We start from the raw sequence: 13,981 nt of genomic DNA, 5'->3' as shown, positions 1-13,981 counted from the left end.
AACCTACGAACACTTCTTAAGTACATTCTGCTGTAATGAAACCTGTCCTGAGCTGAGCTTTCTTTGCAACAGCAAAATGTTGGTATCATTTCAAACATAACTCAGCTACAGATTTTCCCTTTGTTAAAAGGCGTTTTTCCACTGATCAAACTTTAAAGAGGTGCTCCACTGAAGGGGGAATTTTGCTGCGTTAGCCAGAGAGAAGATCCAAAACTCTCCATTAGCAGTTTCCATGGAGCTTGCATTCGTAGTCAGCAAAATGGGGAGAGAGAGAGGGAGAGAGAGAGAAAGAGAGAGAGTGAGAGGCAGAGAAAGAGCGAGGGATACTTAGTGAATAGAGAATGGCTTTTTTTAAGATAGAGGGGCCACTGTGAGACTTAAACTGAATTATAGCTCATTCGTCTGTGCTATGTTGAAATATATAAGATATTAGAACACATTACAGAGCTCTTTAAAGCAGTGATGTCTCAGATATTTACACATACAGTATGTATATGTGTGTGTTTGTGTAAATACAAGTTCTGATTGGGTACTTTACTCAAACTACAGTTTACTTCAGCTTAAAACAGCCTAAATAATGAATGTGTAATAAAGTAGCAGAGGGTGGATGTAATTCACCAGGGGTTTCTCAGCTGGCTGTACTGCTGATGTATTCAGGACTCACTGGTTCATCTGTTGTGAAATGCTGGTAAATAAGTCTAAGATTAAAGGAAGACCAGTTTCCCAGGGTTAATGCAGGATGCAAAGCAGCTCACTGGCCTGCACTGGCCTGATTGGTGGTGTGGTGTAAGACACTGGTCTGTGGGCTTTTAAACAGACCCTGATCATGTTCTGTCAGTGATCTGTTGGGGAAAAGCTTTTTTTTTCTTTGGCTATTTTACCATTTTAGAACAATAGCCAGGCACCGGATGCATATGGTGAGTTTATGATGCTTTGTCATCTATTTTAGTTCTCATTGTATCAGTGCTGGAGGATGTGTGTGTTTGGGAGAGAGAGAGAGAGAGAGAGAGAGAGAGAGAGAGAGAGAACCATTGCACTTGGGCCTGATAATTTTGGCCGATATTGAGATCCTGCCTCCAACTCACAATGGCACTAAATGACAGTAAACCTTTTTTTCTATGTTGAAAACTGATGAAAAGTAAAAGAAAAATGTATCAGCCCCAGTTATAGAATATAATCAAATTTTAGACCCCCTAAAATCAGACTCTTAATCAACACAGTCCATAAATTCAAGTCTATCCCCTCGGCAGCCATTTTGGCACTGCCTCCAGGCTGGTACTGCAAGTCATGCAAAACCAGGCTCCTATATTTCTGAATGGGAAGTGAAGTTTATAATTGAAACCTTTTGGCTGAGATATTGTTTCCAATACATTTTTCAGATTGCAGAGACAAGCTGAAAAGAATAGCATTAAAAAAAGAACACTTTTGCTTTATTTACACTAAAGGGTTATGCACTTGTGCATATGTCCACAACAAGAGGACAGCGAGGGGGCATTTTTAATGTGTATATCTTTAACAGCAAGGCTGTTTATCTTGAAGGCGGGACTTTCTGTGATTCAGTTGCCATGTTAGGTGTTACAAGACACCTGTTCGTTTTTTAGCCAGTGGTAAATCAAAGAAGTTTAATGTGAATGAAAAATTAAATGGTGGGAATGTTTTGAGAACATAATGCTTATTTTATAATTTGAACTTATTCACATAGAAATTCAACAGAACATTTAAATTAGCACCACTTAATGGACCTCCATGAATATTTCACATTATTATAGTTACTGACATTTATAAGTATGAATTAAAATGAAAACAGCAGCTTAATTTGCTTTAAAACTGACAATTTTATTAAATTGATGGAAAAACCCGAGCTCGCTACGGAAATTCTTGAACGCAACCGTGACGTCACTGGTGGACAACAGCTGAACAACGCCGCGGTAAAACACCGTTATAACTGACTGTTATGATCTAGCTTTAGCTATTATCTATTATCTATTTAGCTATTATCTAGCTAAATAACCAACATTATTCATGACAATAGCCTAGCAATAAGCTAAACTCAAATTTAGAGGTACCGTTATTCTTGTAAATGTGATCGAAGTCGAACTCGAATTCACTATAAACCTCCGTAATGCAGCTACGTACTCGAGTATAATCTGAGCCACCGAGTTTAGCGAGTCAAGCTAACGTTAACTAACACCAACTAAAACAGGCGAAGTGAGTGTCCTTACTCTGTTTACCTCCATGTTACAGAGGCTCTTGAACACCTTTCGTTGGTGTCCTTACATGCCCATATTGTTGGAAAAGCGCCAGTGAAATGAGCTACAGATAACAGAGTGAGCGGATGGTCCTTTCCAAAGTGCCCGTTTAAAGTTGACAAGTTTAGTCAATTTTCAGGATATTTTGGGATCTTTGGGCCATTTGTTCACAGATGTCCCACTGTACATTGAATGATTGCAGCCAAAAACAACACACCTTTTCCTCATTTTGCATTAAATTAAGTGCGACTTCTAGAGTTGTTTTCCACCATCTACGTCACATATGGGGGGGGGGGGGGGTTAAACCTTATTTCTTGAATTAGTAAGAAATAACATGTTTTCTGACTATCAATAAACACAAGTTAGGAACTCAAATTCCACTATTTATTTGTTTGACACTTTCATATCGCTGGTGCTTAGCCTTTAAGGCCGTAACTTTCGTTGTATATACATTTTATTGTACATGAAAGTGCAATAGAAGTTTCAATATTAGATTGTCAAGTGTTGCTGGAATAATACTGAAACTGTGGTCATTATTATATTTATCAATGTCCCGGCCCAATTTCTTTTTAAAACATTCTGCACAAATGGGACCAGCTTTGCTGTTTTGTGCTGTGTCAGTTATGTGACATTACTCTAGGTCTTAGGACGCAGTTATATTTATCCAAGAACAAGAAGTGTCGCTTATAAATCACAATATTGTATGTTGCTCTAAGAGATGTGTTACGGGCCGGCTGCAGGGAAGCAGATCTTGATCGGGAACAGCTGGGAGAGGCAGGAATGTCCATGGCCTGCAAGGCATTGTGTATTATGCCAAGAAGCCTCCAGGGGCTGACCTCTGGCCAACACATACAACTCTCTTTGATTGAGCAAATATTCCATTGTATGTGCATTGGTTTCTGTTTTCTGTTTGGAGGATCATGTGACAGTTTTAATATTTGCTCTGACATTTTTGTGGCAGAAACTGCTTCAGAAAATAACCGTCTATTGCAGAATTCTGGGCCCTCACTTTTAATTACCCCCATTGTTTTTTTTATCATGTGGAAATGCCTAGAATCAAACAGTCTGGGGCTTTTGGTTGGAGTCAGTCTTAGTTTGTAGAGTTATGCAGCCGTGTAAATCAGTATATTGGTTTGTGTAATACTGGTTTCACAGACCACAGTGATGAGTAAATGAGGTGTAACCTACTGCAGTCTTTGTAAGCTGTGGACATCTTGTCCAGTCATATGAAGGTTTCTTAGGCTTCAAGCAAGGAATGTAAACGGTTCTGGTTTAAAAGCCATGGGTCAGTGTTATTGATGTGTCAACCATTTATATTAAACACACTGCAGGATATATCTCAATCACTATATGCACTAATGCGGGCTGACACCCTGTCCAGAGTGTGTTCCTGCCTTGAGCCCAATGGTACTGGATGGGCTTTAGACACACTGCATCCCTGATGAATGACTGAATGAGTGTGCACTGATGTGTTGACTGCAGTAAAAGCAGTTGTTCGGAAATTTACGTAAATCAATTAACCATTCCCAAAATATATATTTTAAAAAAAGTTTAAGCCAAATATTGAATGTGTTCTGGTGTTTAGGACTTCTTTTGGATGTCAGATTTGTGAAATACTCTGCCATGCCAGTGTCTGGATTACTGGAAGTGAGATGGACTGAGGCCCGGGTCTGCTGCTGGGTCCTGAATGTCTGATCACGTCTGTCCACTGCATTATTCCTCAAATGAATGGCCATTTCCTGTTTCCCAGGCCAGCTGATGCTGGACCAACAGTGGCTCGAATGTCTGCCAGTTGACAAGGAATAGTCATACACTGCCTGCTTTTAGCTGCTGGTCAGAGTCCGGTTTACACATCTTGATTGTCGCCATTGAAAGCAACAGAGAGCTGATCTCAAGCAGTCCAGCACAGCCTTCTCATTGGTCCATTGCTAGGTTCCACTTCACAGCCCAATGCTAGGGTGCTTTATACCCCTCTAGCTGACACTAGACACTGTTATTGGGCATGGTGACATCAAACCGTTCTGTTGGCAGTGCCTTCCTACAGCACATTAGGCAGCAGTGGGTGCACCACAGAATAGAAGGGTCATTAGAAGAGGTGTCCACAAGCTAGTCCACTTCACACACATTGATTGTCATGATTAAAATCAGCAGAGCCATGGAAATCACCAGAGGGTTGATCTCTGGGCTTTCGTTTGTAGCTTTTTTCGCTAACCAGCTTAGAGCCCCGCCCAATGTCCATCAAGGCTCGCTCACGGGAACACTGGAAGGTTCAGAAAACTGGGGCTCAGCTGGCCTCTGCAGTGTTTAATGGCTCTTCCTTAAAGGAGGGTGCTGAAAGCTAATTGACCAGTAACCACAGACTGCTTTCACTGTCAGTTGGCGAATCCTTGTATCTTGGAAAGCTAGAGAATAATGAGACTGTAAACACAGAGCGGCTGTCAAAGCAACACAGAACATCGCTCTGACAAACCAGTTTTAGCACCAGTTTCCTAATATAGCCTTACACAGGGTGGTCCATGATTAGTCTCTACAGAATGAGCGCCTCCTAATGAACCATTGCATCACTAGATTCTAGAATATTTTCTGCATCATAATATTCGCTTTTCTGAGGTTTGACTTGATAGAACAGGGCGGAATGTAAAATGTTTTCATTGAATAGTTCTTGCACTAAATCCTAATAATAATAACACTCTTCTCAATCTTTACTCATTTGAAGTGTGCGTGTTTGTGTGTGTTCTAGATATTCATCAAGTTGTGGGGACTTGTTGTCTTTTGCTCCTTTTATTTTCATGACATGACAAGAAAAAATAAAAAACGTGCCCATGATGTAAGGGTTAGGGTAAGGATGGTATTATTAGACATTATGGTTAAGGTCAAGGTAAGTCTACATGGAAGTCCCCTTAAACCATGAAGACAAGAATGTGTGTGTGTGTGTGTGAGGAGGTTGGTGTGTTCTCCCTGTGTCTGTCCACAGGTGTGTGTGTGTTCCGAGTATCATTTGTGCGTTTTATTTTGTTATTCTCAGTCAAAGGCATTAAGGGAGCGATGGCTGATGGATGGAGCGCCCTCTGCTGGATCGGAGGAAGACGAAGCCAAGAAGCAGCTTCAAGAAGACGAAGCCAAGACTAAAGGACTTGAGGAGGCTATTCTGAGGTATGGTCCTTAGCTTTGTCCACCTCACGGTCCACACACACTGATTAATATCATGACCCACTAGAAATGTAGGAAAATGTGGTTAATTAAGTTGCTTTAATGGGTTTTAATTAAACCAGCTCAATATTGAACACTGGCTCTTACACTGTATTGGTCCGAAGACCACCAAAGAGTGCTTTGTGGTCCGCTAATGATCCAGAATCCTGCATTAATTAATGCAAATTTTAGAACTGTCATACCACCAGCAGACAAACACAATCAGGAAAAAGAGGTCCATACTTCACTAGTAACAACGCCGTCTCTGGTTTCTTTGCCAGAGCTGAAGCAGGGAGTCTGAAGCTCAATCCATTTGTTTTTACAGCACAGTGTGGGTCCAGCAGCCAAACTCCTGCTTATCCAATTTGTCTCCATTTTTTTTTTCTGATGGTGAAGCAGTGGCATCAATCTTCTGCAGGCAGGCGGGTCAGTGGGCTCTCCATCGCCCTGATTAAATTCCTCCTCTTGTGCTGGGCAGCCAGAGCTCAGAGCAGGGTTTGGCTCCAGAGCAGCATGCCTCTGAATGAGTAATGCAGGCGAGCTATTGTTCCTATTAAAGTGCAGTGTGAAAATAGAGGCTGATGAAGGCGTCATATCTTCATTACTTTTTATAGGACAGTTGGGCATGGTATTTTAACATCCACCTTGTCCTGGTCTGACAGACCCCAAAGGCATTATTTGATATTGGGTTAGTTATTCCTTATTTAACATGGCTTTTTGAATATTTGTGGAATTGTTCAGATGTTCTTATCAATGTAGTTGTACATGCATTTTAAATGTGATTATTAATTTTCCTGATGCTGAGCTTGAATAAAAATATGCAGTGTTCATGGGTGAATACTGGGACTGAAGGAAAGAAACACTGATGGGATTCTATATAACCCTACCCCCATTTCATGCTTCTTTGCTTCCCCAGACTGGAGCAGGAACTGGAGGAGCTGGAGACAGGTGTGTCTGCAACATCCACCAAAGAAAGTCTTTCTGACATGGCCAAGCAAGAGGACACCAAGGCTGTGGACAAGAAAGTGAGACATAGACCTTCATATGGGGGGGGAGGGTGGACGACTATTGACGTGCAGACTGACCAATTAAATGTTTACAGAGAAGGTTATCGACCAATAACGGTAGCTCTACAGTCAGACCGTCCAATCAGAAGATTTTAGGCTACTTCACCACGCCCTTTTCTCACTCAAGCGAACCAATCGGAGTAGGGGAGGGCGGGACTAGTTTGTGAACGAAACACTTCTCGAAATTCTATGTAAGCTCTAGAAAAACAAAATCCCGGACGATTGTGAAATTCCGGCCGGACATTTTTTAAGTCTAAAAAAGAGGACATGTGTGGGTAAAAGAGGACGTCTGGTCATATACACACACATACAGCCGGATCACTACACTCTTCTTGTTTGATAATCACACCGGTGTATTTAGTAAAGAGGTGCACTTCAGAGTTTTATAAGGACAGGCTGTAGCTCATCTGTTGCTGTAGAATCAGTCAGCCGCTGTCTACACTGTGCATCAGTACAAAAGCACCGCCATAGGACCAGTGCTGGTTTGATATTATTTTTGGGTGGTGTACCATTACCAGCCCAGCATTGACATTGAGATGATCATGGCTTGCATGGAGTGTGATATTGTGTAGCAGCATTGCTGAGGGTTTTAAATACCTTGTGCTGCTGCTGGGTTTAGAGAAGTCCACTAACAGTGTTCCACTCGACACAGACTGGCCGTTGATGGAGAGTCAGAGGATAACAAACACTAATTATACATTATTATGGGAAAATATATCTCTCTAGATCTATAACCATACACCAGCTAGATACATATTAAGTGTCACTTTTTGTACATATCTAATGACCACCACAAACCTGATTGGTTTCCAGTGCCCATGTGACACGCAAATTACTGTGACCTTGGGGTTGGACGACCAGGACCCCTGATATATTAATTTAAAGCTTATCGTTTCTAATTGTTTTACCTTCGTCACGGACCAACCAAACTATCTGGGTGAGTTCAGGTATCCCAAGTGGCCAAAGTGAAATAACTGGCCCAAAATTGACAGATCTTGACCTCAAAGACATGTCTCCGCTAGCTTAACAAAGCCATTTCCATCGCAGAGGCCATTTCCACAGCAGCCGAAGAGTGAAGCGTCTGCTCTCATGTGTAATTATGGCCTCTGACTCTGATTGCTTTCCTGTACTGATCAATATCCACTTCCCTGTCACCAGACCATGCATCAGTTTGTCTGATGTTTTCTTGTCTCTGGAAGTGATTCTTCCTTAGCTGATTTTGGAAACGGATCTTTTAACTGTTGTTAATTAGCAGACTGCAGACAGACAGGTCATGTGACATGTTGTGCAGAGACAATAGTAAAGTACGGGACACCTGTCTCTTCAAATATCATTTTCCTTAGCACCTAGATATCACTGATAAAGCCTATTCTGCCACGAGGCTTCTAACGTGTTGGCTCTGTAAAATTGTCTTGGTGCACATTCTCTTTATTAGCATTTCACGGTGTCGTTTGCTGAGATTTACTGAGTCATTTACTCCCAGTCTCCTGCAGCCCTTTAGTTCATTAAGGTGGAATTCAGCTCCTTTATTGTGTGTCTGTGTTTATGTCCGTTCTTAAAGTGGCTCCAACAAAACACTCTGAGCTGTATGACTCATGTTGCTGTTACACACCTACATCCTACACCTTCTAAATGTGCTGCAACAAGTTTATTTTGAGGAGAAATAAACTGATACCGATATCTACAGATCTGGGTAATTCGGGTCCAAAAAGTTAAAGCCCTTCCAAGGATTATGTTCCAACTCCTTGGACATCCCTGCTGCTTGTTTGGGGATAATAAGAGAAGCCATGAACCTGGAACACAATACCGGGGGATATTTCGTTTTTGGACCAAAACTACGCCCCTCTGGACAAATGTTTAAATAGGACCAAAAATCCTACATTGTCCATTTTATTGTCCGTTTTTTAAATTGTAAACTATTCAGATTTGTCTGATGTGAAATGATCCACTGTAAGAAATTTACAGTGAAGGTAATAGGAGCCAGGCATCTCCACATTATCAACACATTCATTCATTCATTATCTGTAAGCGCTTATCCAGTTCAGGGTCGCGGTGGGTCCAGAGCCTACCTGGAATCATTGGGCGCAAGGCGGGAATACACCCTGGAGGGGGGCGCCAGTCCTTCACAGGGCAACTCACACACACACATTCAGTCACACACTCACACCTACGAACACTTTTGAGTCGCCAATCCACCTACCAACGTGTGTTTTTGGACTGTGGGAGGAAACCGGAGCACCCGGAGGAAACCCACACAGACACAGGGAGAACACACCACACTCCTCACAGACAGTCACCCGGAGGAAACCCACACAGACACAGGGAGAACACACCACACTCCTCACAGACAGTCACAGACAGTCACCCGAAGGAAACCCATTCAGACACAGGGAGAACACACCAACTCCTCAGAGACAGTCACCCGGAGGAAACCCACGCGGACACAGGGAGAACACACCAACTCCTCACAGAGAGTCACCCGGAGGAAACCCACGCGGACACAGGGAGAACACACCACACTCCTCACAGACAGTCACCCGGAGGAAACCCACGCAGACACAGGGAGAACACACCAACTACTTACAGACAGTCACCTGTAGGAAACCCACACAGACACAGGGAGAACACACCACACTCCTCATAGACAGTTACCCGGAGGAAACCCATGAAGACACAGGGAGAACACACCACACTCCTCACAGACAGTCACCCGGAGGAAACCCACGCGGACACAGGGAGAACACACCACACTCCTCACAGACAGTCACCCGGAGGAAACCCACGCAGACACAGGGAGAACACACCAACTACTTACAGACAGTCACCTGTAGGAAACCCACACAGACACAGGGAGAACACACCACACTCCTCATAGACAGTCACTCGGAGGAAACCCATGCAGACACAGGGAGAACACACCACACTCCTCACAGACAGTCACCCGGAGGAAACCCACGCAGACACAGGGAGAACACACCAACTACTTACAGACAGTCACCTGTAGGAAACCCACACAGACACAGGGAGAACACACCACACTCCTCATAGACAGTTGCCTGGAGGAAACCCACGCAGACACAGGGAGAAGACACCACACTCCTCACAGACAGTCACCCGGAGCGGTAATCGAACATATGACCTCCAGGTCCCTGGAACTGTGTGACTGCGACACTACCATCAACACAAACATAGCTATATTATTTACCGTCTAATAACACCAGTAGTCACAGTGATGCATCCATCTTAACTGATGATGATCATGGCATATCATATTTTGGTGAATTTTAGTGAATGTGCATATGACTAAACTGACCAACCTGAGCCTGGAATCTTCAGTTGTGTCATTGGTGACAATGTTTAAGTGTCTGTTAAGTGTAATTTACTGTTTGGCCTTGTAACAGCCTCTGCACCATGTCTCTGCATGTGTAAATCCAAAAGAAATTCACAAAGCATTTCTTAAACAATATCATAGACCTCTGCAATTAAATATATAGAATTTTTTAGGTACTAAAAGATTAAAGATTTCAGATTTTGTTCCCATTGTATTAATCATATTCTGAGTATGATTATGCTATATTTGAGCTATTAAATTATGAAGACACCAATGGAAATATCTATGCATTTCCTCTTTTTTGGGGCTAGTCTGACAGTATGAGATTATAATTGTGGCAGCAATAAAGATTCATAACTGTTTATTAATAAAATCTGAAAAATATTTGAGAATACTTTGAATGTAAAATTGGAATAACATTCTCTCTCTCTCTCTCTCTCTCTCTCTCTCTCTCTCTCTCTCTCTCTCTCTCTCAGGTTGTTGGAGACACTGTAAAAGGTATGTCATTCTTACCCCAGTTGTTCCAGAAGTGAAATACATCAACATTGTCACAGTATTGGCCTGGAATCATTACATATCTGATTTTTGCATTGTCAGCCATCTCTAGTACACACTCTATTTCCCTTGGGTTGAAAAACAGCATTTTAGTTCAGAGCTTGACAGATGTCATTAGTCTTCCTGGGGGAATGATGAGGTTCCATACACTTACACACTGCCACTGTTGGGGTATTTTTACTAATAGATGTGAAGGAAACACCAGACTGAGCATTAGAACCTACAGCAACATTTAAAAAGCAGACAAAGCATTTAGTCTATGCTCAAGTTTGTGCTGTTAAACAAGACCCAGAAGGATCTTTTTTTATCTTAATTGTGTTCCTACGGCATACTGTGTGTGTGTTGGGCATTTTCTCCTCTTTTTGTCTCTTATCACTGTCCCCTTCCACTCCTCATGTCCTTGCTTTATGACCTTCATTAGTGATCAGAGAGATCAAAGAGGTCAAAGTTCACGTCAGCCCTCGTCTGGAGAAATCCAGAGTTGACTCTGACATGATGAGAGCAGGTGAGACTCGTCCTTGTCACTGAATTTGCTTTTCATTTTATAAAATAAATGAGGTTGGCGTGTGGTTTTATTATTGTCTGTATTCCACAATGTGAATAGACTGGATTTATTAAATATTTTTTAATAAATGTTGTTTGCTCATTTTTTGGACTTAAGGCTAGAGTCTGATGATTAGAAACATCATCGCAGGAATGTTTTTGTTGGTCATTCAGCTGTAATAGTTGCTCAGTGATGTATCAGGAAGCATCTTCTCACTCTGCTTCATAATCAAACATTTACTTAGATGAGAGACACTAGCCTGGGGAGGAAAGAGAAGTCAGTGAAGGTGCTAGACAATCCTGGGAAAGAGGCACTGATTAGTTTATATTGCAGTCTCTAGGAACCACACTCAGCTGTATATTCAGTGAACTGCTTCACAGAGGTGTTAAAATGATGGTGAGGTGATGATCAAAGAAATGGAAACCAATAGAAAGCTAGGCTCACACTGAAGTGCAGACGTTAGCATGGTGACATATATAATGTGGATATACAGTGTGTGGTATTCAGTTAGACAGAGTGTAGTACTGAGTAATTCTGCCAAAACCAGACCAAAGAAGGAACAGACCACAGAAATGTTATTTGTGTTATTTTGGAGATATGAGGTTTTGTTCCAACAATGACAGTATGTGTATTTGTTTATATGCAAATATGTACAGGACTGAAGTAATTTGCTTGTTTATTTTAGTGTGAATTAATGATGTTTTGGTATATATTTTAACTATTATTTCATTTATTTAACTAAATATTTCAGCCTCTCAGTATACTGCCCTCTAACTGTGTGTGTTAAGTGTGCAAAACTACTAATCATGTTTATTTCATCTAATACCATGTCTGCTAATTCTGTCTTTGGAGTCTCTGTCTGCGTTTCTGCGTGTGTTTTGGTGTGTCCAATCAGTGAAACTTTCCGCTTGCTTTAAACCATCCCTCCCTTCCAAACCAAGAGGAACCAAGAGGAAGAGCAGGATGGGGAATTATTAGCAAAGTTATTTTAGGCAGATTCTTTCAGAAAAGATGAGGTTACCATGGCAGCGGTGCTCCATTGAACCGGTAACCGTGGTGCTGCTGGCTTAGCTGTCGCCATGGCAGCAAGCGACTGGACACAATACTTAACTAAATAACCTTTAGAAAGCGGCCCACTGGCAGCAGCTCTGTAATTGAAGTCATGATTGCCTTCTAAACAACATGTATCTCTCGTGACCTAATGCTATATTATAATAGCATTTATAATAATCACTGGATATTCATTACACACTACACTGCCCTCCAGGAGACTTGGCACCCTTAAATGAAATGAGAAAAAAGGCTGCGCTTTATCAGCTTGAACTTCCTCTGAGGATGAGAACAATCTAAGCTTTCAGTGAGACCACCGTTCTGGGGTCTTAATGAAACCTCTGTGAAATAGTTTGGTCAAACTACTACAAGAATTAAATCACACAGCAGCGTATTCACCCTGTGTAAACAGCCCTGTTCAGAATGAACAAACTTTCAGGGACTGCTCTTTTAAATTAGAATGAGCCACAGCTCAGTTCAGTGCGAGAACCCAGGAACAAGGAGCAGAAACGCTTGTTTTTAATGTGTACTTTTATTTCCCTGCACTCGCTGAGCACTGGTTGAGAGCTGTAATTGCAGACAAGACCTGGGACTGTTGATGTGCCTGTACTCTATGTAAGATGCAGGATAAAATGTAAACACACACAATGTAAAGTGTAGACTCCACTGTTAGTACCTGGTTATGTTAGCATTTAATTTGATGTGAATTGGCTTTTAGTTCAGATCCTGAAGTCCTATCTAATGGCAGAGATGTTTTGGTTGTATCTACACCCATTCAATGAAACAATAATCCTCACTGGGCATCTTTCATCTGGCTGTTTTTAGTCAAAACTGAAATATACATAATAATACAAGACTTAAAAGGTTTAAACATGTGTGATACTTCTCCAAAAACTGAGCTTTTTTTGAAGGTGCCAGTAGAAACACTATTTAAGGCTTCTTTGTGTAATTGAATAGTAAGAAATCAGCACAAATCAATGTGTACAGGTTAGAAATAGGCAGCAAAGGTTAATTATTTGGGATTTATAACGTCTTTTGATATGACGATATACATGACTGGAAAGTATTTCATCATTACACCCCAGCACTAATTATAGGCTGAGTGCATGACTGGCTGCTTGGTTTTGTGAGAATGAGAGCACCCTCTTTGCAGGATATTAATCTCTTCTCTCGTTGCTCGCCCAGCGATGTACTCCGTAGAGATCACTGTTGAGAAGGACCTGGCCACGGGCGAGACCAAGGTCTTGTCCACCAACACACTACTGCCCAAAGACCTCTCTCAGCAAGGGGTCAAAGTGTATGAGGATGAACAGAAAGGTGACTGGTGCAGGAGGACTTAATGTCAGGCTGCTTTACGAGAAGTGCTAGTGTTCCTTCATACACTTATAAGCGTACATTTGGAAAATCATTTTTTATTTTTCTAAACTGGAATCAAGCTCTGAATAAGAGTTAAAAAGTGTATTGACCAAGGACAGTTATATTAGAAGGGTCAAACTGACCATAACAACAGCTTCTCGTAAAGATACTTCAGTTTAGCATGGCTTAGCTGAGCCACCGCAACACTGAGATTGTCATCCTAATACCCCTAATGTATACTTTCATTTAAAAAAACAAATCATTAATTTTTTATGCTTTTTGACAGCATTACCATTTGCCACTTGTACTGAATTTATTGCTAGTGTTTAGGCATGACCCGCACCACACTTCCACCCAGCTTGGAGCTTCCCAGCCTTTCACTCCTTTTGGATTTTGATTTTGGTTCTGTGTGCTCACATCAACCTCAGAGGATCTGTCCATGTCATGTTTCTCAAGGTGCAACATTATGTTCAGTCCATTTAAGGGTTAATCTATGTTTTTAAGATAAATTGCAATTTTGTATCTTAAAAACGCATCACAGAAAACCAATTCAAGTTTATGCACCCTCCACCTGCAGCAGATATGCTAATGCTGCTGTTTGCTAATGCTAACAACCCCTTCTCCTTCTTTCATGTGTTCA

At 41.6% G+C, this 13,981-nt stretch overlaps 1 protein-coding gene across 3 annotated transcripts in view; it reads left to right on the top strand.

Annotated features, from left to right (window-relative positions):
- The window catches only part of palm1a (paralemmin 1a), a 33,618-nt gene that overhangs the window by 13,618 nt on the left and 6,019 nt on the right, over positions 1-13,981 (top strand). For 2 of the 3 annotated variants that reach the window (XM_066647403.1, XM_066647402.1), the window contains exons 4-8: positions 5,275-5,402; positions 6,355-6,463; positions 10,313-10,334; positions 10,813-10,896; positions 13,171-13,302. In XM_066647403.1, coding sequence (XP_066503500.1) covers positions 5,275-5,402; positions 6,355-6,463; positions 10,313-10,334; positions 10,813-10,896; positions 13,171-13,302 — 475 coding nt within the window. The remainder of the gene's footprint in view (positions 1-5,274; positions 5,403-6,354; positions 6,464-10,312; positions 10,335-10,812; positions 10,897-13,170; positions 13,303-13,981) is intronic. The other variant, XM_066647404.1, reaches the window with a different exon arrangement.

This window comes from Hoplias malabaricus, chromosome 16 (genome assembly GCF_029633855.1).
Source record: "Hoplias malabaricus isolate fHopMal1 chromosome 16, fHopMal1.hap1, whole genome shotgun sequence".
Taxonomy (NCBI): Eukaryota; Metazoa; Chordata; class Actinopteri; order Characiformes; family Erythrinidae; genus Hoplias; species Hoplias malabaricus.
The sequence above is the reverse complement of the archived record's forward strand: the minus strand, read 5'-3'. Positions and strand labels throughout refer to the sequence as shown.